This window comes from Argopecten irradians, chromosome 2, assembly GCF_041381155.1.
Source record: "Argopecten irradians isolate NY chromosome 2, Ai_NY, whole genome shotgun sequence".
Taxonomy (NCBI): domain Eukaryota; kingdom Metazoa; phylum Mollusca; class Bivalvia; order Pectinida; family Pectinidae; genus Argopecten; species Argopecten irradians.
Window position 1 is genome coordinate 18,369,339 of NC_091135.1, and position 21,424 is coordinate 18,390,762.

Below are 21,424 nucleotides of genomic sequence, written 5' to 3' on the forward strand. Positions count from 1 at the left end.
TATTCAATAAGACATCCTTCAGAAATTAAAGTCTAGTCAGCATATAGATAACTGAAGATCACCATACTTTGTAAAGAGTCTGAATGAGATTCGGCCCTTTCAGACCCGTCTCTTTACTACCAAATCATGAATATATCATTAGAGATTATTATATTAAATTCAAAACTATTAAAGTAAACTAAAAAAATCATATGATTGAATAACAATTTTAACATAGGTTAAAGCTAAATTGAATCTTTAACCATTTCATTTGTGCTGTATATACAACAACTTGGTAGCAATTCCATGCTTGAATTTATATTTCTTTTTTTGGAAACACAAAAAATTGGGCAATTTTTTAAAATCCTGTATAGCGTGCAGCTTACAATAATGCGTTGTTTTAATTAGTAGTGTATCTCTGTATCACCCAATGAAATAAGAGGTCTTAATCATGTGATGAAACAGACAATGTGATTGGCTGCTGACAGAGATATTTCATGGAACAAATGAATTCCTTACAGCCATTGGCTGAGACAAGTTCACTTGACTAATGGAGTCACAGCTGTGCTGGGGTCATTGTTGTTTGTGTATACGAGACACATGGATATGTGCCAAAGTCTCATATAAAGCTATAAGTTATATTTAGGTACACTGAAAATCTCCAAGTTATATTCTTTAGGAATTTCCTGACTAGCTTAACATGGACACCACAGGTAAACCTGGCTCTGTATGTTCTGTGGGATATAGTCATCCTTCTCAGGTGTGTTAGATAAGTAATAATTAATTAATTAATTCTACAGTGTTGTCACATTTACAATACCATGTGTTAAAGTAAGACTGTATCGTATCTGTTAGCATATATACTGGAGTGGATATATAGCATCCATTCTAATGTATAAATTGTGTTATAAATGTAGCCTCACTAAAGGAGTTAGTACTATTACATACAATCACTATTACATACAATCATGTTATTGTATGTAAACATTTTTTGCCTGCTTTTTAATGTTTTGTCTGTTTAATGTTGATCATTTTAATTATCTCCCGTAGTGAAATATTCTTGGTTGCTGCTCAGATCTTGCATAGAAATTGTCCGTCCATCTGTCTTCTGTCCGTTTGTCATTTGTCAACATTTCCTTTATATCGTCACTAGTCATATAGCTCTGCATGAATTGTAACCTGTCAAAAGTTTCATAATCTTCATAATCTACTGTACTAGAATATGTTGCATGTGGAAGTAAAATGCACATATGAGGTACCAAAGGGGGCTATATGGGTCTTTAAAGAGAAATTATTGGTACATAAATATGAAGCCTAATACCATTTTATTTCACCTTTTAATTCACCTGGCCCGAAGGGCCAGTGAGCTTATGTCATGGCGCGGCGACCATCGTCCATCCGTCCGTCCGTTTTATTTAATTTAAATTGCTACTAGTCATAGAGTTCTGCATGGATTGTGACCAAATTTGGCCACAAACATCCTTGGGGGAAGGGGAACAGAACTTGTATAAATTTTGGCTCTGACCCCCTGGAGGCAGGAGGGGCGGGGTCCAATAGGGGAAATAGAGGTAAATCCTATAAATCGCTACTTGTCCTAGAGTTCTGCATGGATTGTAACCAAATTTGGCCACAAACATCCTTGGGGGAAGGGGAACAGAACTTGTATAAATTTTGGCTCTGACTCCCCGGGGGCAGGAGGGGCGGGGCCCAATAGTGGTTATAGAGGTAAATCCTATAAATCGCTTCTTGTCCTAGAGTTCTAAATGGATTGTAATTAAATTTGGCCACAAACATCCTTTGGGGAAGAGGAACAGAACTTGTATAAATTTTGGCTCTGACCCCCCCGGGGACAGGAGGGGCGGGGCCCAATAGGGGAAATAGAGGTAAATCCTATAAATCACTACTTGTCCTAGAGTTCTGCATGGATTTTAACCAAATTTGGCCACAAACATCCTTGGGGGAAGGGGAACAGAACTTGTATAAATTTTGGCTCTGGTCCCCCGAGGGCAGGAGGGCGGGGCCCTATTGGGAAATAAGAGGTAAATATTCAAATTCCTTCAGAAAAGAAACAATGAACCTGTATTCAGAACATGACTTGACATTACAAACCAGGTGAGCAATACAGGCCCTCTGGGCCTCTTGTTAACTTTATTTATATTACATTAATTACAAAACAAGCTAAAATATATCTACAACATGTGTATACAAGTCACTTTCGATGACCCAGATGTAAGCCAACTAGAGATCTTAGAGTGGGAGAAAACTGTAGTACATGGAAAAAACCCATGTTACCAGGCGCTTGTGATCCGACAATTTTACGTCCATCCAGGGATTAAAAGGCATGTGACTTAATACAGCTCCATCATTTGATGTATTTGATGCTATAGTATGAGTTAGGTGTACCATTATCTATGACCAAAACCACTTTCATAGGGTCCCAAATGGCTATTTATAACACCATATGACATGTGCATAAAGACCGCATGGCTACAGAGACCACTTTCTCTTTGTGTTTTGATGGGCTTTTTAGACAGGTTTGAATGTTATATTATCCTCAAAGACTCCCCCCTTCCCACTTAAAAAAAAGGAAAGGAAAATATTTTGCACCCCTCCGCAGTCAGCTGGTTGGCCTTTATAAGTGTGAATATGTACATGGATATCCAGGCTAACACTCCACTTCATTTCTTTCCTGTTCAAACAGGAAGTTAATATAACATACATAACAGTATCGTGTCTCGCCATTTAGTTCCTCGCTTTGTTAATATGACACCTTAGTCAAACAACATGAAGCTTTATAATCTCAATTGCTCAGTCACTGTATGTAACATGTTTTCCCCTCCATGTTGTCCCCTAATTGTTGTCCCCTTTGTTGTTCCCTCCATGTTGTTCCCTCCATATTGTCCCCACTGTGTTGTCCCTTTGGTGTTGTCCCCTCCATGTTGGCCCCTCTATATTGTCCCCTCCTTATTGTCCCCTCTATGTTGTCCCCTCCATGTTGTCCCCTCCTTATTGTTCCCTCCATATTGTCCCCACTGTGTTGTCCCTTTGGTGTTGTCCCCTCCATGTTGGCCCCTCTATATTGTCCCCTCCTTATTGTCCCCTCTATGTTGTCCCCTCCATGTTGTCCCCTCCTTATTGTTCCCTCTATGTTGTCCCCTCCATGTTGTTCCCTCCATGTTGTTCCCTCCATATTGTCCCCACTGTGTTGTCCCTTTGGTGTTGTCCCCTCCATGTTGGCCCCTCTATATTGTCCCCTCCTTATTGTCCCCTCTATGTTGTCCCCTCCATGTTGTCCCCTCCATGTTGTCCCCTCCATGTTGTCCCCTCCATGTTGTTGTCCCCTCCATATTGTCCCCATGTGTCCCTCCCTTGTGTTGTCCCCTCCATGTTGTCCCTCTATATTGTCCCCTCCTTATTGTCCCTCTATTTTGTCCCCTCCATGTTGTCCCCTCCTTATTGTCCCCTCCATATTGTCCCCTCATGTTGTCCCCTCCATGTTGTCCCCTCCATATTGTCCCCTCCATGTTGTCCCTCCATTTGTCCCCTCCTTATTGTCCCCTCCATGTTTGTCCCCTCCTTATTGTCCCTCCTATGTTGTCCCCTCCTATTGTACCCTCCATGTTGTCCACTCTATGTTGTCCCCTCCTTATTTTCCCCTATGTATGTGTCCCCTCCTTATTATCCAATCCATGTTGTCCCCTTCATATTGTCCCCTCCGTGTTGTCCCCTCCCCTTCTTGTTGTCCCCTCCATGTTTCTCCTCTCCTTATTGTCCCCTCCCTTACGTTTTGTCCCCTCCTTATTGTCCCCTCCATGTTGTCCCCTCTGTATTGTCCCCTCCGTGTTGTCCCCTCCTTATTGTCCCCTCCTTATTGTCCCCTCTATGTATGTTGTCCCATCCATGTTGTCCCCTCCATATTGTCCCCTCTTTATTGTCCCCTCCCCTCCGTGTTGTCCCCCTCCCCTCCGTGTTGTCCCCTCCCCTCCGTGTTGTCCCCTCCTTATTGTCCCCTCCTCTGATGTTGTCCCCTCCTTTGTCCCTCCGTGTTGTCCCCTCCTTTTTGTCCCCCCCCTCCTTGTTGTCCCCTTCTTATTGTCCCCTCCCCTCCGTGTTGTCCCCTCCATATTGTTTCCTCCGTGTTGTCCCCTCCGTGTTGTCCCCTGGTTTAGTTACCTCCGTGTTGTCCCCTCCGTGTTGTCCCCTGGTTAGTACCTCCGTGTTGTCCCCTCCGTGTTGTCCCCTGGTTAGTACCTCCATATTGTCCCCTCCATGTTGTCCCATGGTTAGTACCTCCGTGTTGTCCCCTGGTTAGTACCTCCGTGTTGTCCCCTGCTTAGTACCTCCGTGTTGTCTCCTCCGTGTTGTCCCCTGGTTAGTACCTCCGTGTTGTCCCCTTTTAGTACCTCCGTGTTGTCCCCTCCTTGTTGTCCCCTCCTGTGTTGTGCCCTCCGTGTTGTCCCCTCCTTGTTGTCCCCTCCGTGTTGTCCCCTCCGTGTTGTCCCCTCCGTGTTGTCCCCTGCTTAGTACCTCCGTGTTGTCCCCTCCGTGTTGTCCCCTGCTTAGTACCTCCGTGTTGTCCCCTCCGTGTTGTCCCCTGCTTAGTACCTCCGTGTTGTCCCCTCCTTGTTGTCCTCTCTTTTGTGACCTTGACTCCACCAATTAGACACTGAACAAATCTGCACTATATATATATACTTGCAGTGAGTATGAATCTGTTTGACTGTTCAACGAACTATTGTGGTTGTATTACTGAACTTGTCAGAAATATGAAGGTGAAAATGCTACATTCAAGTTACAAATAACATAAAATCTGAAAAATTTGGCAGGGCTCAAATATCATCAAGTACATGTATATATGATATCCAAATAAAGTTTCCTTTTCAAAGTATTGATTGTCTGCATGTTAAGTTTATTTTATTTGTAGTTTAGTAGTCTTAAAATATGTCATCACTAACAACTATTTATACATTTTGTATATGGTCATTGAAGGATGTGTAAGGTTTTGACATTGGTGTAGGAAGCTTGAGCTCTAAGACATAAAGGATTAACCACTTGTATGTATACATATGATAATATGAACTTAATTTTCAAAAACTTAATATTACATTGTTAAAGATTGAATGTCGGACACCTAACAATTAAGCCAGGAAGGTCGGTAGCTTGTGATAGAATGTCTGACATCTTAACCACTTTGCCACCATGACCTGGAGGTCGGTAGCTTATGATGGGTTGCATTGACACCTTAACCACTTAGCCACCGTGATCTAGAGGTGGTAATTTGTGATTTAATGCCTGACACCTTAAATAATATATTTGACCCAATAAACGCCCCTTCCCCTTTTTGTGTTGCCTGCAAGGCAAGGGCGACACTTAGGTATCACTATGTCGGCGTCGTCAGCCTTTGTCGGTGTCGTCGTTGGCATCCGGAAAACGGTTTCCATGCGATAACTTAATTATTAATTGTCCAATTTCAACCATATTTAGTATATTGCTTTATACCAATGAGATCTTGGATGAGGTCAATAATGGTCAAAATTCGTCAATATTTGGAAGAGTTACGGGACTTTAAATTCATCAAAACAGATAAATCCATGGTTTCCGCTCGATAACTTTAGTACATATAAATCCATGGTTTCCGCGCGATAACTTTAGTACATGTATTTAATGTGTGATTTCAACTAAATTGAGTATATTGCTTTATATCAGTGAGATCTTAAATGAGTTTGATACTGGTCAAAATCCGTCAATATTTACAAGAGTTACAGGACTTTAAAATTGTGAAAACATGGTTTCCACTTGACAACTTTAGTAATTATTGTCCGATTTCATCAATAAGACCTTATATGGGTTCTATACCGGTCAAATTCCATCAATATTTGCAAGAGTTACGGACTTGATAACTTCACCTAATAATTAACAATATTTTCAACTGTTAATAACTAGTTTTTGTGATGCTGTGCAGGCGACACATCCACTTCAGTGGAATTCTTGTTAATGATTCTATTTTATTTACTTCAAATTAAATGCAGGCTGAAAATATGAAAACTTTGTTGGTTTTCTTAAAGATTTTTTTTTGCAAATTGGTTTATGGCTTACTTTGTAGAATGATTTTATAAAAGATTAGTCCAAATTTGTTTCCATTAAGCACCCTCTTATTTGCTTCACTTTCTTAAGCGTCATGAATGCTTATTAGGTCGAATACGGTAATTGGCTGTTGTAACCCAATTGGTAGACTGTTGATCAGATACCCTATAGCTATAACCTATGTGCAAAAATTAAATGACTTTAAACACTTAGCCATCATGGCACACAGATTATGTCCAAGCTAGGTCATGGTCTGATGTCAGACATCTTTAGTAGTGGCCATGGTAACTCACCAAATGTGGAGGGTTAGGTGTATTAAGTCAGACTAGTATTGTTGGCCACCTTGACAGGTTTGGGTAGATGTAACTAGATATACTGTGTGATATTATATAGAACGCTTTGTCGATGTTCTGATCATGATGAGACAGCCAACTAGCACAGAAACATCCTGTGTTAGAGGGTGTTAAGAGAACTACACCTCGCTGATAAAGGTGTTTTAAAGTGAGATAAGTATCACTGGTATCTTGTAAGGATGTTGATGATTTCTTTAACAATAAAACTGGGTGTTCTATAAGCTAGGCGTTGTCTTTTCTTTAGTGGCAAAAGGTTCCTATTAAGATCAGCGGACCAATGGCATGAGCAATATCTATATTTAGATTTACGCCATACTTAACATATTTGATATATACATGTATTGTACATGTACTACATTTAGTTAGAGATTACATATGCAGTGTTTGCCTACCGAAATAGGAAATTTCCTGTAGTAATAAATGTGATATAATTAAGATAACAATCACTTTGTCATTTAGAAAAGTAAATTTGCTTGAAAATTTTTGATACTTTAAACAAATGACTCATTAGCTGAATTCCACGGCATATCATAAAGCTACAAAATGGACCTTCCTTTTAGAGAAACAAATATATAGAAGTGATTTTATAATGAGGTTTAATATTATTGTACAATGCATTGTACAGATATAAAGGAATTGTCTGTTATTTCCCTCTATTGGGCACCACTCCACCTGCCCAAGGGGGATAAGTCAGCCAAGACCTATATTAGTTCAGTTCTTTATTATTTTGATTTTTGAACCACATGGTTCATCAGGGGTGCAAACATTAAGTGCAAACAGGAAGCAGTTGAAGTTTGTTGTTGCTATTTCTCAGAAAGCACTGAATGGATCTGTCTCAAATTTCATAGGTTCTTCTTGGATGCATTGTAGGAATTATCAGAAAACAATGTGGCCGACAGGCAGCCATCTTGAATTTTGAGAGTTGAAGTTTGTTACCACCATTTCTTAGAAAATACTGAAGGTATCTGTCTCAAATTCCATTTGTAGGAAAAGTAAAGAAGAAAAAAGCAGGAAAAAAATCTTTAATACACTTCCTGGTAAAGACCTATCAATGTTAGGCGTCAAGATCCCGCTTGGATCTCTTGTTACAAAACATCATTGCTGTATCAGTAATTTTATAATCCACCTTAATGTCTAATAGGCAGATAAAAAATGTTAATGGCTTGTTTTGGCTGTAACAGACAGATGATGAAATTCCATCTCTTTGACACTTTATTCATAAATCTTGGGTATCCATGTATACAATTTGCAATTTCAAGTCAGCACAGACCAGTTCCTTTCTCAGGGCAGAGTCAAGTCAGCATAGACCAGTTCCTTTCTCAGGGCAGAGTTAAGTCAGCATAGACCAGTTCCTTTCTCAGGGCAGAGTTAAGTCAGCATAGACCAGTTCCTTTCTCAGGGCAGAGTTAAGTCAGCTAGACATTCCTTTCTCAGGCAGAGTCAAGTCAGCACAGACCAGTTCCTTTCTCAGGGCAGAGTTAAGTCAGCATAGACCAGTTCCTTTCTCAGGGCAGAGTCAAGTCAGCATAGACTAGTTCCTTTCTCAGGGCAGAGTTAAGTCAGCATAGACTAGTTCCTTCTCAGGCAGAGTCAAGTCAGCACAGACCAGTTCCTTTCTCAGGGCAGAGTTAAGTCAGCATAGACTATTCCTTCTCAGGGCAGAGTCAAGTCAGCATAGACCAGTTCCTTTCTCAGGGCAGAGTTAAGTCAGCATAGACCAGTTCCTTTCTCAGGGCAGAGTTAAGTCAGCATAGACTAGTTCCTTTCTCAGGGCAGAGTAAGTCAGCATAGACCAGTTCCTTTCTCAGGGCAGAGTTAAGTCAGCATAGACTAGTTCCTTTCTCAGGGCAGAGTTAAGTCAGCATAGACTAGTTCCTTTCTCAGGGCAGAGTTAAGTCAGCATAGACTAGTTCCTTTCTCAGGGCAGAGTAAGTCAGCATAGACTAGTCTTTCTCAGGCAGAGTAAGTCAGCATAGACCAGTTCCTTTCTCAGGGCAGAGTTAAGTCAGCATAGACCAGTTCCTTTCTCAGGGCAGAGTTAAGTCAGCATAGACCAGTTCCTTTCTCAGGGCAGAGTCAAGTCAGCATAGACCAGTTCCTTTCTCAGGGCAGAGTCAAGTCAGCATAGACTAGTTCCTTTCAGGCAGAGTTAAGTCAGCATAGACTAGTCTTTAATGTATGAGACTATAATGTTATAAATGGGTAGCTTTATTGACCCTTCATTGTCACATATCTGTCATGTTATATACCATGCAGCTTATTAAAGGTAAATAGCTCCTTTCCAGAAATTATTGTTACGCTTTTCTCAGAAATGTACATCTTTACCAGAAATGATTATGAAGTTTTACTCTGAAACAAACATGTATAAATTGTCAACTTCAAACTAAGAAAATAAAGGTATTTCAAGGTATCTTTAGTTTGGGCTTAAACATGTATTGCCAAGTTGATAACAGGAAATCTAGAGGTTGTTCATGGTTAAAACTGGTTCTGAACTTGTATATTGTCAGTCTCGAATAGTTCCTTCAAAAGAAATTAAGATCAATGAAATCAAGATGTTGAAAACTTAATGTTTGCAATTAAAACATTGAAGTCTGAAAACAGAACAGGAAGCAATTACCGTAATCTCAAAGGGTCTTATAAGTCTTTGTGTATTGAGTTATGTGCCCTTGTGGATGTGTATCTTTGTGATGTCATTAGTTTGAGAGTGAAAATTATGTCCTTTTCTCTATCATGTTCAAACAATCAACACCAAACTGAAAGCAGAAATTTGTAATAGTCAAGGTGAGAATTGAGAAATACAGAGGGTATAGGGCTGAATTTAGTACTGGGGCATATTGCTAGATTTTTTATTGACAAACACAGCAAGAGACATTTAATGTATGTATAAATGATAGCATAGCTGTGTCTTCACATTAATTTTGGTACCATACTGGTAATACCTCAATAAGCTCATCATTTGAGGATTTATTTATCTAATTATTCATGTATTTTATAAATTGCCAAAAATTGAAAACAAAAAATATATATGCAACTACATAGAGATGTCAAAGTGAATATGAGAATCAATAAGTAAAAGGGCACATAAAAATGCATAAACAATCATAAAATGGTGACAATATCAGAATGGAAATATACGTGCATTAAAATAAGTTTTTGATAGATATATTGATGGGTAAAAACAATGTGTCTCAAACATAGTTTTTTTTTTTTTTTTTTTCTGCTGTAAAATGTTAGGTGAATCATTTGAACAATATTGTTGTAGTTCACACCCTATAGATGTTTATCCTAAGGAAGCTCACTGATGTATGATCATCACTTTTAATGCATGAAGTCAATTGAAAAATGAAAAGGTTTCGTTTTCATATCCTGATTTTTCGTGAAAGAGCATGTCCATGTTTCCTGTTAAAATTTAAGTCAAAGTAAATATCTTAAATCAATGATATGTATATATGGGAGTACCTTCCCTTGTAACTTTGAATCTGTTAGAAACTGCTGTATAGGTTTATGGTCTTTTCCTTATACTCTGGATAAGGAGCATCTTAAAGGTTTTATGTAAAATGTCTTATTTGGGATTACAAGTCATGTTTAAAAGAGAGCTTGTCATAAAAGCTTTATGTAAAATGTCTAGATTGGGATTACAAGACTTATGTAAGAGAGTTGAAAGCTTGTTACCAGGTATTGTAATTAAGGTCTTCAAGTTACAAATGTGTTGTTGTTTTTTATGTTTTTTTTAAATGTGGGTGCTTCAAGATTGAAAAATTCCCTGACAAAGACCATCTTTCCTTGCAATTATATGCATTAATCATCCTGTATTTGTGTGTCAAATACTATATCAGAGATTTGTTTTATTGTTTGAAACCAGAAATTGAAGAGAAAAACCCCAATTGTTTGTTACTCATGATTCCGTTGTACAATACAAAGATATCAGGTTACCTTCAAGTATAACGATCGAATCAGTGCTATTTTCTTTGGCAATTGTGCATGCTTGGAAAATATGTGCATCAAGGAATTTAGAAGAAAATGGAAATTAGTTTGGATATATCTAATTACCTATGTGTTCATAACTTGGAATATTGCTTATTGAATGTTCATGACTCCTTTCAGTGGTTGGTGGTATTCCATAGATCTCCATTCCTGTTCATTGTATACTTATAACAGTTAATTCTGTATATGATCGTAAAGGTCAACACATACGAATTAAAATACTTCAAGGTTCAAGACTTCATTCACAAAACCATTAAAGTACATTGATATTTCTGCAGTCAGCATATATTTATTTGGATAGACTGTGCTTTTAAAAACAATTTTATAGAGATTCCAAGAAGATCTGCATTAGCTTTTCAAGGAATGTGTGTCAGTCTTCTCAGAATTGGGCTGATCGAGGTATATATATACATTCCTATATATGGTTTGACAGCTATAAGTAATGTGTATAGGCTATCCTATACCTGAGAGCTGAATCCAGTATAATGTTACTCACACATTAAACCAGTCATTATGCTTCCAAGCTACTCAGGTTTTACTATCAAGATTGGATTTTAATGTAGTTTTCTTTCATTTTCAGCTTATCTTTCATAAAAAGGGGGGGGGTGCTAATTAATGTACTCAGATATTTGGCCTGTAGCATGCTGAATCTAATAGTTCTCTCATGCCTACAGGTGTAATACTCCAGCCCTCCACCTCTCGGGCACAAGTTCGGATCCCATGTGGGGCAGTTGCCTGGTATTGACTGCTGCTCTGGGAACTCCGGACGTTTAACTACTAAAAAAAACTCATGCAATACACTCATGTCACCTGAGGCTATATTACATGGCTTTCCAGAAAGCCATGCATTACAGTCTTGTAACATCACAGCGTTAACAAAATTACTATTTTCTTAATAAAAATTTTAACATATTTTTCAGAAACCTGTCTGGTTTTACAATAAAAGATTCAAACAATGGGACTTGAAATGTGGTACAAGATATCTAGAGCACATTCACAAATGTTATGTATACAGAAGAACTGTATATCTTTAGAAAAATAATGATATGTAACAGGGCAAAGGGTTTTAATTCGCATCTAGCATATGTCACTCTGAGCACAGGATCTTGTATATCTTTCCATACACTTATGAATTAAGAGGGGTGAGCCTATAGTGTTAAACCTACAGTACAGTATTCATCCTTTCAATTGCCACACCCTTTGTGTCACACCTCAATTTCATATTGGGCGGTAGCATGTATCTTTTAACAGAGGTTTTTATAGTTTTTCCCCGAGATAAAAAGGTGATAATAGCTAGAAATATTTTCATATCTTTTCTTTAAAAAATATATACTTGATATCTGGCTAATCGTTGATGAGGTTTATTTCAAAACAAAATGTAACTTTTAACATTCTATGTATAATATTTTTATCTACATCTTCATTTTTTGGAGATTTCTTTTATTTACCCTTCTTTACATGTATTTACATGTGTTATGTAACTGATGACCTTTCCTTCCTTATTTTCTAGGCTGTGTCCGGACGTGTCGGAAGTGTCTGGGATCAGTATGTGTGGGAGAGTACTTATACAGGACAATAATAAGGAAATCTAAGTGATATATACTCACAGCCCTCTAATCTTGTCGGCCAGATTTCAGTTTTGCTGTAAAAGGAAGTATTTGTGACTTTCAGTTGTCTGTGCGTTGTATTAGGTTTCATATTTGAATAACTGCAGACTTTTCTCCACTCATCCAAAAAGATGGCCAGTTTTAAGGAGGGAAAATGAGATAGGTCAATGTTGGAGTATTAGTGTTTCTGAGTTTGTCACTTGAAAAAACATGTCAGACGAAGAAGATTATGACTCAGAAAAAGTTTTGATTACGACTGACCACCATGGCCATGGTACAACCATTGTACTGTCGTACAATAACTTTACGCTTGATTGCAAAGACATTTCTGATTCAAAAGTACAACAGTCGAGGGAGGTGGAGCGTATGATGTTGCAATGTAGTAGTATAAGGGAGGATATGGAGGAATTCAAAAAAGATGGAGACTCAGCAAATGTCATAGGTATGATCAAGGAAATTCGTAACAACAGTTTCAAAGGGAAGTCTAAGGGAAGCATAACAATCAAAGACACAAAATCAGATTTGAAAGAGGAAAACGACACTCAAGAAAATTCTGATGGGGCAGAAAAGGAAACATCTGTGGAGAAGGTGTTTCTTAGAGAGGATGAAAAAATTATCTCAGAGAAAAATGGTAGCTTTAAAAAAGACAAAACGAGAGACGTTAAGAAATGGAAAAAAGAACTGCAAGATGAAAAAAATGGGAGCAGACAGAAGTTGAGGAATACCAATATGGAGTCTTCAACTGTTCAAGATAACAGGTTGGTATTAGGGTAGTATATCAATAACTGGATATAGATTTGTATTCATGCATTATTTGTGGAATAATTTAAATGATGTACAGCTTAATGATTTAAAAATACAATTATTCTGTCTTTTTTTATCCATCAGATTTCCATCAAAAGTGTGTTACCATGGAGACTGGAAGCTGGAGGAGGAGGAAACTCCCGTTAAGGAACTCATGTGTTTTCCCATGGAAAATGAACACACATTTGATAGCATGCAACCCGATGTTTCCATGGGTTCTTTGGACTTAGAAACAGATAAGATGGAGAACGCTTTGAGTAAGAACGATATGGACAAGGACTATGATGAAATGGAGAAAACAGATCAAGTAAAACCAGAGAACTGTTACACTGAACATGCAGACGACTTTCTGTCAGAAAGTCTCCTTGAGAGACAGTTGCACTTAGAAAGTTTGAATGAAGATGAGAAGATTGATCCTATAGGATTCAACAAAGCCTCTGTAGATCTGGACAAAGACTTTGATTCCAGTCTTAGCATGGACAGTGACAATATCATCCAGGACTGCTCTGGTACCTTACCCTCAGAAGTTTTGGAGGTAGAACCTGAGCTGTTAAGTACATATCTCGACAAAAATGGAAAGCTTCAGTCTTTTGACCCGGACAGCATGTCTGAACTCATTGATGTCCATGTAAAAGAGGAAGTGTCTGCCGAGGCAGAAGAGGATTTGAAACTACAAAAAGAAGCTATATTTTCTGGAGCAGACGTCAGTGCAGAAGATGATGAAAGACTGAACAATGGTCAGGTCACTGTCGACTTTCTACAGAAGAGTTCCAAATTGATGGGTAAATGTAGAAGGGACTTAAAAGACATTACCAACTTTCTCTTGAAATACACTGAAGGTAAGAAAATAGTACAAATATTGGTTTTCTTGTTGTTATACTTCCAGTTATAGGAAGTATCACATTATCTTGGAATTGCACATCAATTATAATACTAGAATAAATGTCAGTTGGTGTACTTTTACTTGTGCCTTACAACAGTAAAGAGAAATTACGTAACAAATATAAAGCAAGATCACCGATGGAATATGTACGCAAGATTTCATTATCAGACAATCACTGAAATTATGTACTAAAAGGCTCTTAAGAGTTGTGTTCATATGAATAAAAAAATCTTTAATATTGAACTCAACTCTTTGCTTAGCAATGAAAACAGAAATTTTCAATTCCCCAAAACTGAATTTCAGTTTAATTTTGAATTTGAAAATAAGAAATCTGTATCATAATGTTTCAGATGCCCAGAGAACTGCTCAGGTTTGCCTATTCAAGGGAGACAACCCACCAGACAGTCTCGGTGAACTGCTCTCTTACACAGAAGAGCTGAATGAGACAGTAGAATTGGTTACACAACTGAAGGATAGGGTATATTCAGCAGAACATAGTGGTCAGCTGATGGACAAACTGGACATTGGCACTTTGACAGATCTACAAGCTAAGATTTCTCTGACAGATCTACAAGCTAAGATTTCTCAAGGTGGGCTTATGTTATTATCTGTTGGTGTTATAACATCAAGAAGATTATAATATTATAGCAATAAACATACCAATACTGATAGAAATATAGATTCTGGGTTACGGTGAAGGCCTCTCAGATAGAAATATAGATTCTGGGTTACGGTGAAGGCCTCTCAGATAGAAATATAGATTCTGGGTTATGGTGAAGGCCTCTCAGATAGAAATATAGATTCTGGGTTACGGTGAAGGCCTCTCAGATAGAAATATAGATTCTGGGTTACGGTGAAGGCCTCTCAGATAGAAATATAGATACTGGGTTACGGTGAAGGCCTCTCAGATAGAAATATAGATACTGGGTTACGGTGAAGGCCTCTCAGATAGAAATATAGATACTGGGTTACGGTGAAGGCCTCTCTGATAGAAATACAGATACTGGGTTACGGTGAAGGAATCACAGATAGAAATATAGATTCTAAATTACGGTGAAGGCTTCTCAGATAGAAATATAGATTCTGGGTTACGGTGAAGGCCTCTCAGATAGAAATATAAGATTCTGGGTTACGGTGAAGGACTCTCAGATAGAAATATACTTCATGATATTTTGATTTTATTACATTTCATTATACAATGTATCTTGATTTAAGTGAAGTGGGTTCAGCTGTGTACATTGTAATAGGATCAAAGCATATTATTGCATTATACTGATGTCTTTTTGTCTCACAATCACTATCTTACTTTCACACTCAATACATATCTTAACATACTCTCAAAGCTGAGTCAAATCTTACTACTCTAAATAATTGATATAGTTTCCGTATCATTTTTTTGTAAGTAAAATTTCTGTTAATTAATAGCATATCAATTACTTCATTAAAATTTGTTGTATTTGAATAATTTAATCAATTTTTTATATGAACAGAAGATTAAATGTTTCATGCTTATTATCATGTAACAGGATTTGAAGTGCAGAACAGAGAAAGGAAGAAGATGAAAAAGAAGGTGAAACAGTTGGAGATGTGGTGCCTAGAAATGTTTGATAGTAAAACAGCCATATTGGATATCACAGCTAATGGCGTTACTCCATTTAGTAAATTCCAGCCCAGAATTACAGCCAAAGAAAAACTTGTTTGGACAAAAGGGCAACAGATTCCAAGAGATATAGTCAAAACATTTCCCTCTAAACTGCTCTCTGGTGGACAGTGGACCTCACAAGGTGTCAGGTACAAGGGAGATAACTTCAAAAGACAACCATCAGATTCTGGGAGTGGTTGTCATGGAAATGGATGCCCTGGAAATCGGGATCACCAAGTGAGTGATAATCTTAAACTATTGACATGGTACAGTAATATTGTCAAAAACCATGTATAAAAGGCCCGTCTGTGTCACATTGGCTGGCTCGCCTAATATAACTTGTGCCAGGTTCTTTTCTGTTTGCCTTTAAATGAGGCAAAGAAAAGTTTGTGTTGCAAAATTCTATGCTTAATCTTATAATATCTTAACTATGTTCATGTTTCATACCTAGAAATCATCAAAAAATGAAAATGGGAACAGGAAAAGAGATGACAAGGAAAATGCAAGAAACTTTGATGATGAGAAAGATACTGATGAGCTGGTAAGTTGTGTTAAAGATATTAAGTTATCTAGACAATATCATACCTAAACCATGCTGTATACAGTCAGACCTGTGTGTAAAGGACAAACAACGCTAGTCCTCATAAACCAAGTGGTCTCTATACACATGTTATATTGTGTTCTTATTAATTATATAAGCAGGTGACCACTAAGACAGGTCTGGATTAACCAAGTGGTCTCTATACACAGGTTATTGGATGTTCTTATTAAGCAGTTGGTCACTAAGACAGGTCTGGATTAACCAAGTGGTCTCTATACACAGGTTATTGGATGTTCTTATTAAGCAGTTGGTCACTAAGACAGGTTTGGATTAACCAAGTGGTCTCTATACACAGATTATTGGGTGTTCTTATTAAGCAGTTGGTCACTAAGACAGGTTTTGTTGCACATGTACATAATTGTTTTTTTTAGATGTGTAGAATCACTCCTAGTTGATTAACTTATCTCTTTTGCTTATATGTCAATAATGGGCCAAAATTGGACTTAAAAAGTCTCCTAAAATATTGTTGGTGAAGTCAGCTGACTAACAGGATCCACTGATTGGGAGGGGACAAAAGGCTTGAAGATATACAACAATAATTCAATTTTGCTTGTAGCATTTTCATTGGCTTATAAATTTACTTTATCAGCCCATAAAGGAAAAAATGGCGTCGCCATTTGTAACGTAGCTTCTGATTGGCTGAGATGACGGCATATTGATTTCATAGACAAAATAGTCCCAAAATGAATTCTAAATATTGAAGAGATTATATTTAATAAATTGAATTATAAGGATTAATTTGAATAGATTTTTTATGTTATGAAGATATAACACAAAAATCTGAGTGTACTCTCATCATAAACCGCTTCGCAGTTTATTTAGAGTACACTCAGATTTTTGTGTTATATCTCCATAACATAAAAAAATCTAATCAAGTTAATCCTTAATTACTATTACCAGAGTCTTTTCCAGTTTGAATATATAGGTTTTCTGCTGATTCATTTTATCAATATAAGCATCATAATTCAATTATTTAGTTTTTTGTGATTTAATCATGGCAGTTAAGTTTTAAAATATTTGTCACCATGGTAACAAAATTGAGGCTTTATGATTGGTTGCAATTTAGATGTTGTCAGATTTCAGTTAACTGAGGAATAAAATGTGCTGGAAGTTTCTGTGACATCATAATATAATTATTATTATTTTGAATAAATTTGACAGCCTTATAATAACATTTATTTTACCAAAAGTTAATTATTCTGACTTGCATTGGAGGAAATATGACATCTTGGATTTTTTATCATTTATTTACAGTGAAGCAAGAGTAGATATTTAAGAAGATATATTTTTGAGTTTTCTTTATGAAGAAATGGGATTGAAAATGTCCTTACAAAGAAACAAATCTTGTTAAGAGCTTTGCTGTGATTGACTGTTTTACTCTACTTATGAATTGAGATGGTATGGAGGCAAAGTATAAAGAGAACCAACCAAACATAACAACTTTGTCATGTACAGAATTTTAACTTTCCTCCAATAGGAACATCCTCCAGAAAGAAACAATAATGAGATGCCAGCTGAAGAAGACCCATCCGACACTACGGCCCCATCAGCCAACTTCAAGTTCCGTAGAAAAGAGGAAATATACAACACACTAGCCTCATTAAAGGAGGTAAGATATCCTGTGTTTGTGTTATTCTCTTCTTGTTTACCTGAAATGGTAAAGATAATCAATTGTAAAACTTACATGTATATATTTTTTGTATTCAAGACTTAGAATGTCTTAATAACAAAAGATTTTATAAAAATGAACTTGCAAAATATATTCTTCTGTAGTAAAAAAAAAAAAAAAACACCATAGGATTCATTTTTCTGGTGATCATACAAAATATTTTAAGAAATGTGTTTTTCGTTTGAAGGATGTGCCTCCAGATATTATGGAGGAAATTGGTGGCTGTTTGGTGTCCTGCTTGAACTCAAAAAAAATAGGAGGAGGCGATGTTATATCTCATTGCCAAATCTGTGCCTTCCTTTTCTCCCTCATCAGCCATTTTGGTAACTGCCAAAGTGACTATAACATTTGCTCTATGTGTCAGAGTACATTCTGCTTAGTCTCCATGCATCTACAGCTATGCATGAATAGGCAGCTGGATGAGACAGCACCAGAATGTCCATTACCAATCTGCCTTAAGATTCAGAACAAATTCAAGAAACACCCTGAGAAGATATCCCAGCGCGGAAGAGAACTATGGCCAAAATTAAAGAAATATCTTGCACGATTTTCCCAGAGCACAGAGGATGTAGGTCCAGACTTATCAGCTGAAGAAGCTGAGGATTGTCTTAGCTTAACGAGTATCAATCTAACAAGTCTAAGTTCTCTGCAGGCAAGTAGCATTGGTGGATTGTCGTCGTTAAGGTCTACTCGTCCATCCAGAACTAGCATCGCATTCCAACCAAATCTAGAGAGTATCTCGGAGAACACAGTCATCAGCCGACCAACTGGATCTCGATCTGAGCCGTTTGCTAGGAAAACTGAATCAGGGGAGATAATCTACTCCAGACAAGGTTTGAGACAGACTCGTCCATCAAGGTTATCACTATCAGAAGATTACAGAAGTCCTTATCCAAGTCAGTCAAGATCGGCCCCTCTTGTTAAAAAAACAGAAGAAGGAACGACAGTGTTGAACCAAGACTTTGAGTCTCTTCCTCCAACTTCACGCACAGATCGTAAAGTGTCCTTTGGTGCTGTCAATGCTGAAGTTTTTACAACAAAGTCTTTGCCATCACCAGAAGAACAGCTTGAAATTATTACCGAAGCTGTTCAATATGTATCGCTTAATTCCGAAAAGGTTTATGGAGGGGATAGAACAAGCAGTCTCCCTATAAATTTCATCCCACCAGAAACTGCTGATGACCAGTTGTACTCTGTCCAGATGAGACCTTCTGGAGTTCCAGGGATCGGAGAAGTTGTTTATGGACACAAAGACCGTCTAAGATATGTCGCACGTTATTGGAAGAGGATTAAAGAGGATTTTGAGAAAAATAAGACACTCCAGAAGAAAAGAGAGGAGGGTGTTGTGCTCACAGAAAACAAGGTATGTTTATATTTATTGAATATACTTCATTGAAAAATTTGTGTAAGGCAGGATAACACAATTACCACATCAGGTATACTCATCTTATACAGGAGGTAATCTTTTTACATCCTTAATTTTGCATAAGGTAAAACAAACATATGATTAAAACAACTTTTAAAAGAATCCAAAATCATTAAAAAAAATATCAATGTAGCTTTTCTTATCATCTTAGGAGAAGTTTTCGATTTTCCGAACACGTTACCAGAAAAATTTTCAGTGGATCCGCCTGACACATTTGGGGACTGGAATGTCTGGTAAATGCCACCTAGCACAGGACTACAACACAGACTTTAAATTCTGTATCAAAAAGGTCAGTCTGAGATATGTTTTAAAAATCTACATCATACTTTGTATAATACAATGTTCATCTTTCAAACAAGAAAATATAAAGATGTACAATATAATGTTGGACTTTTGAATAACAAAAAGTATAATTGTCATTCCAAAAGAATATTGAAACAGCATATAAAACCACATCAGTACATTTAAAATGATTGAGACCAGGTGTTTCTTAGGAGAAAGATTCTCCTGCTTAATCAACTGAGATTTATACTGTAAACTGTCATAAAAAAAAAGTTGAAATATTTGTTCAATAACAGAAATATTCTTCTTCTAACAACTCTTTTTATGGTTTCCTCAGATCCACATTTTAAAATTTGATGAACGTGAGCTTGATATCTGGAGTGACCTCTCTCACCAAAACATAGTTCAACTGTATGGGGCCATACGCCATGGACACAACATCTACATTTTTGAGGAATTCATTGATGGTCAGATTTAAGTGTTTATCTATAGAGGCATATCATTGCATATTTTAAGTTATTATATACTACTGAGTACTACAGTAAAATGAAGCGAAGCCTAATATCAGGATGATAATCTCCTTAGAAAATTTGATAAGATAATTATAAGATTTATTCACTACAGTCTACAGTATAATACTTTTATATCATAAATGTACAATAATGGGTTGTTATCCATCTACCCAGTTGTCAACAAGCTTACTTATCTTACAATCTAATCCCAAAATAGTGTTATTTTTGTGAAATCATTTAAGTAAATTGTACTAGAATTGTAACACTGTACCCTGGTGATTGTTTACAGGTGGATGTCTGACAGAAACAATCTACCTACAGATGGAGACAGGCCATCGGCTGAGTCACTGGACCGCGTTAAACTACCTACAACAGATCCTACAGGTGTTGGTCTACCTGGAAAAACGATCCGTCATCCATGAGGATATCAAAGGTAGATTAAGGATTTTTTTAAATCAGTTGGTTATAATACTCTTTACAGAACCAACAGATTCTGACTCAACAACTACACCAGTCTATATTCTATTGACTTCCAATTATTCTGTATTTCTTTTGAAGTAATATCATTAATTAGAAATTGTAATATTGCAGTTGAAATAATTTCTATCAAATTGCTAAATTAATGGACATTACCACGATTGTTTACAATGTGGAATCTTTGTTATGTTTCTTTCAAAACTGTTAGAAAATGTATTTTGAGTGTAATCCTGTGTGTTATTGAATTGATTAAAAGAAATAAAATGTAAAGAAAAACTATTTACTGTGCATTTTGATATTATTATTTTTTCTTAATTTCAGCTGACAATATCTTGTTAAGGAAGGGTACATGTAATGTGGTCGTGTCTGATTTTGGCGTAGCACGCCGGCTGGAACATGTTCTAAGAGAACCTAGCCCTGTTGGGACTCCAACTAGCTACAGTCCAGAAAAAGCCAAAGGTCAAGGTCATGGAGCAAGGTCAGACGTGTGGGCAGCCGTCTGCATTCTTATCCACATGTTGAGTGGCTCACCGCCGTGGGTAAAGAGATATGGAGGAGTCAAGACCTTAATTTTCGTTGTAAGTGGATTCATTTTAGTTGGTAATAAGACATCAATATTTAGAACTACTGTTCTACTATATTCCAACATCCCTTTAGTACGATATATGTTGAATCTATACCAAATTACAGAAATTTATCTATCTGTTGAATTAAGCAAATTCCTATTAATCATCTCTTAAATAGTTTGTCAACCGTAACCCTTTTTTTTCCAAAATTAGGTTATTTCACAAGGCACTGACACAATATTACACATAGAAGCATAAATATTTAAGACTTCATACAGGCATTTCTACTTTTAATATTTGATTTTATGTATTAAGTCTTACAGACGCTGCAAGTTAAGTGATAGCTAGATTCTCTATCCTACAGTAATGTTCAAACCTATACCATTCCTATCACTGATTTACAGATTGTGAATAGAGAACCACCTCTTCAGGATCTCCCTAGCAACGTCAGTCAAGATGTGTACAAATTAGTGGAGTATGGCCTACAGAAGGATCCAAACAGCCGCCCCTCAGCTAGTAAATTACTACAGCATGAGGCATTCAAAATACTCTCAG

General features: G+C 37.1%; 1 protein-coding gene across 4 annotated transcripts in view; it reads left to right on the plus strand.

Annotated features, from left to right (window-relative positions):
• The window catches only part of LOC138314689 (uncharacterized), a 37,917-nt gene that overhangs the window by 10,681 nt on the left and 5,812 nt on the right, over positions 1 to 21,424 (plus strand). For 3 of the 4 annotated variants that reach the window (XM_069255158.1, XM_069255162.1, XM_069255159.1), the window contains 12 exons: positions 11,911 to 12,765; positions 12,896 to 13,650; positions 14,045 to 14,284; positions 15,221 to 15,573; positions 15,788 to 15,877; positions 17,415 to 17,546; positions 17,794 to 18,969; positions 19,184 to 19,321; positions 19,652 to 19,781; positions 20,116 to 20,259; positions 20,625 to 20,881; positions 21,274 to 21,424. In XM_069255158.1, coding sequence (XP_069111259.1) covers positions 12,218 to 12,765; positions 12,896 to 13,650; positions 14,045 to 14,284; positions 15,221 to 15,573; positions 15,788 to 15,877; positions 17,415 to 17,546; positions 17,794 to 18,969; positions 19,184 to 19,321; positions 19,652 to 19,781; positions 20,116 to 20,259; positions 20,625 to 20,881; positions 21,274 to 21,424 — 4,114 coding nt within the window. In that variant the 5' untranslated portion in view covers positions 11,911 to 12,217. Of the gene's footprint in view, positions 1 to 601; positions 740 to 11,910; positions 12,766 to 12,895; positions 13,651 to 14,044; positions 14,285 to 15,220; positions 15,574 to 15,787; positions 15,878 to 17,414; positions 17,547 to 17,793; positions 18,970 to 19,183; positions 19,322 to 19,651; positions 19,782 to 20,115; positions 20,260 to 20,624; positions 20,882 to 21,273 lie in introns of those variants that run through there. The other variant, XM_069255161.1, reaches the window with a different exon arrangement.